Consider the following 4,326-nt stretch of genomic DNA (forward strand, 5'->3'; position numbering starts at 1 on the left):
AATACACATTTTTAGTCTTTCGTTATTTATATCGGATTTAATTCCATGAATTGACAAAAATTTTGACATGAACGAAATGTAAACTTCTTTAAATTATTGTACATTGTAATTCCTTGCAATTTATAAAACAGTTCCTTTTCATTCATTATTTAATATTATAATTATCAATGATTTATATATAGCATCAACAGGCAGTTAATTTCTTCAGTAGACTGATTGGATAATCGCGACGGACACGTGGGTGTCTAATGTATACTTAATGTGCTGCGGCTATGATCCGTAAATGCGTCGGCATTAGTGTCGCTAACTTTTGAATTAGTTGCATGAGAATCTTCATTTGGCTGCTGATGAGAAAGCCAGACACCTACATTCATGGATTTATATTCAAACTGAAAATACTCGACTGAGAGCCTGCAACAAATGTTCATTGTGGAATCTTCTTTTTTCATGTTACGTCCCACGAAACTTGGAGAACTTGATTTCATAAAAAAAAAGGCTTTAACTTGTGAGACATCGTCTAAGCATCTTCTTTGAAAAATAATACTCGTGGGAAAATGCAGCTTATGTCTTTTAATTTCTATCTTTAGTAAACTATAAATCGGTCATTAAATAAAACTAAAAAGTTAATTAAAATTCGTTCATTCAAAGAAACAGAATCTGAAATTAATTTGAACAATGCTTATTGATTTCTGACGTTATGCGAGCTTCAAAAATTAAATTGAATGTGTTTCAATTCTTATTTGGTACGGAAGAGTTTGAAAAGCTGCAAGATGAAATTCAGGAAACATTACATTTCCGAACAGCGGTTCCCTCGTAGACCGCTTGGCATCGCTTCATGGCTAGGAGTCTCATATTTCAGGGAATTTCGCTTCCTGTAGCGATAGCCTAGTACTTCGATGAGATGGTGGACCTCTCGTCGCATCTCTTTCGGCATCGAACGCGTGTAAGCCGCATTCAGAGGGGGTGCAAGCGACAGAGGAAGCCAAACAATGCCGATGATTAATGGAGACGCGTGACCCTCAAGAAGGAGTCGACTTTTCGAAACGTGCCGCGTCGAAGGACCCGGCTGGTGCCCCATCCACCCATTCTCTCACTCTCGCGCAGCCGTAATTTTTCGTTCCTTCCTTCTTTCCTCCCACCACTTTTGTGTTTTCTTAGGTGAGCCTTTACCGAGATTGACTTCTCGTTGACGGAGTAATAGCCATCCTCAATGAAACACCGACAACGAATTCGTGAATGAATTGGCTCGACAAAGAAAACAACTTCATTTCTTTTCTCCGCATTTTTCTCATTAAATATATTAATGTGATTCTTGCAATTACAATAATTAAGTTACATAGAAAATAGTTTATTTTATTTGTATATTATTCTAAAAAGCACATTGTTAATGTAAATAAGAAGAATCATTTATTAAATTTAATAGCAAGAAAATTTAATTTTTCTAATATTATATCATATACATATATTGTTTAAATTATTTTATGCAAAAATTAAAAAGGTTTACTATTGTGTCAATTAATCATTAAAATTTTTCCTAAAGTCTCTTAAATTTATCGATATTGTTTTCTTTGTTAAGGAGCTAAAAATATTTGCTCTTGCAAGTTATTTTATACTTGCAAGTTATTTTATAAGTTAATAAAAAATCAGTTAAACTTATGTGACAATACTGGAAAAATGAAAATAAAAATAAATGTAATTTATATTTATATAAGATAAATTAATAAATAATAATACAAGAGATTCGAGAGATTCATATTAAATTTTAAAATATTTTAAAAGAAAATTAAATTTGTAATTAAATTTTATTGAAATCTTATACAAGTTAGTCATTAAAAATGTTTAGACTAATCGATTTAGTAATCTTGAGCATATTTTACAAGATTCAATTTCCTTCCTTTTGCTAAATTTTAAAAAATTTAAACATTTTTTACAATCGTGACAACCGAAACGAATTCTTTCTTTCTAATAAAGCATGACACACTTGTCTCACAATTGGAAGTTAGCATCGTATTTCAAAATGAGGGAAGAAATCTGGATTGTGTTTGATAGTGCTGAGATATATGAAAGAAAATATATATATATGTATTAAAATAAATAAGAATTCAAACTTTGATTGAAAAACACGAACTAGTTATAAGTTTTTCTTAATCTAACTTTAAAAAATTATTTGAAAATTTGGAAACAAAAAATACAAAAACTTATTTCAAAATATGTTTTAATTTTCGTAATAGATTTACATATTGAAAATAAATTTTTAATTTATTTTAAATACCATTTCAATTATCTAAAATACATTCTTAATTGACTATTACTTGTTTTATCCAAAGTTTGACTCATGAAACTCAACATTGAAAATTTATCGGCACACGGATAAAACAATTCGCAAAAACAGTATTTCGCATGCGTCATATAAAAGTTTTCTTAATCCCCATCAAATGTACAGTTCAGAGCAAAAAACTCAGCGGCTCGGCCGTTTCATGTGTCACCATTTCGAATTCTTTCGCGAACGCTGACCAGTCACTTTGGTTGCGAGAAACGATTCACGCTCAGGGATTGGCCAAAAAGCTGAAAGGAAATGTAGAAGAAGAACTTCTGTGGCCCTACTCCTATGATTCTCCTCCGACGTTCTCGACGTTCTCGATGTTCTCCATGACATTCTCGCTGTCCTATGACGGCGCCATCACATGTGCTCATTTGACATTTCCGAGTAAGCACTAACGCAATTCGCATCCATCCGCGCACGGAGTGATTCTACGGTGAATCTGTGCTCGCTTATATTAATAAAATTAGTGATATTATTAGTAATCTTACCAAGATAGATATTAATAATAATCTTACCAAGAAAATATATATAAGAACCATAATGAAAAAATATGAGCAAAGAAATATAAAAAGGCTATTGCAATAGTTAATTCCTTTTATAGTATTCTATGGAAAGATTCTTTTCTTGGAGTAAATATAAGTGTAATTAGGATCTTTCCGCTGTTTTTTTAAATACGTACTTTTTATAAATCAAATATAAAAAAACAAACAATACATGAATAAATCGTTAAATAGTTATTGCGGATTGATTGCTGATTGTGTTATAGTTGTTTTATTCTTGCTAATCTTTCTTTGTCAATTCTTTATAAAGATATTCGTATAAAGAATTCGTGTACTGACACTGTCAAAATCTTTATTGTTACTATGTTGTGTTCAAAAGACACGATTGCGTATAGCCATCGGACATCCGATAATTTCGAATTATCATCGACCCTGCCAATACTATCTTTTCATATGGAAGAGCAAAATGCAAGATCAACAAGTTGTGAGGCACCGTGGTACCATAGGTTGTCTTGGAGCAACCCATCAAATCCTTGCGGTGGATTTGATATTGCAACTGACGAAACCGCTCGTTTAATCCCGCCGCCTTACGTTGTCAATTTTCTTCAAAATATCGACAGCAATCAAAATTATCGCACGTGCAGGTAAAACTCCCATATGTTTTACGTATAAAAAACTAATAGATTTCTTTTATATCTTTGTTTATTTAATATTTAAGAATTTTATTTATTGAAAATTATACTTTAAAATACTCTGAAGATAACTCTTTAAGAAGCACAATATACTTCACAGTTGCTCTATTATAACAATATTAAAACTGAAATATTAACCTTGTTATATTTATAAAAATATTATATTTTATTTTGCATTAAAACAAATATTTCACTTCCATAAAAAAATATGACTCATAATTTCTAAAATTATATATATCTTTTATTAACTTATTATTATAATTAATAAATGTTTCTATTATAATTTTTTACTTTTTCAATGATTTTTCGTATTATAAGATCGTAACTATCATTACGATATACCTTATTACATAAATGTGTATTGTACAACGTTTAATTTTTGTAAGATGGGAGCAATATTCTCAGCAAGATGCAGCAGATTGTCATCTGATGATCGAGCAACTGAATGAAAAAGAAGATGAGAAGCCTTTGAACAAACCTGAAGATTTATTATTCGAAAATAATCAAGATCGTCGTGTGACGACAAACACAGGGACAATGTTTCGCACTTGGGAGATGCCTCATTTGCAGAATATAGACCTCGAGTATGAGAGCAAATATCAATTTTGGCAGGATTCGCAACATAATGAGAATCATGCGAATTCGTTGTTTGGAGAAAATACACGTTCGCACCAACGAGAACGAGGTAATGTATTATTTCTTCATCAATTTTGAAAGACCGTATTTTATAAAATAACATTTATATGTTGTGTGTGTGTGTGTGTGTGTGTATGTGTGTGGATGGGTGAGTGGGGGGGGATATATATATATA

General features: G+C 31.2%; 1 protein-coding gene across 1 annotated transcript in view; it reads left to right on the forward strand.

Moving 5' to 3' along the window:
- Positions 1 to 3,276: 3,276 nt before the first annotated feature.
- The window catches only part of LOC108692187 (homeobox protein Hox-B6a-like), an 8,043-nt gene continuing 6,993 nt past the window's right edge, over positions 3,277 to 4,326 (forward strand). Inside the window, exons 1-2 of the mRNA XM_018200350.1 lie at positions 3,277 to 3,467; positions 3,902 to 4,205. Of these exons, the coding sequence (XP_018055839.1) occupies positions 3,277 to 3,467; positions 3,902 to 4,205 (495 nt within the window). The remainder of the gene's footprint in view (positions 3,468 to 3,901; positions 4,206 to 4,326) is intronic.

This window comes from Atta colombica, unplaced genomic scaffold, assembly GCF_001594045.1.
Source record: "Atta colombica isolate Treedump-2 unplaced genomic scaffold, Acol1.0 scaffold65, whole genome shotgun sequence".
Classification (NCBI taxonomy): Eukaryota; Metazoa; Arthropoda; class Insecta; order Hymenoptera; family Formicidae; genus Atta; species Atta colombica.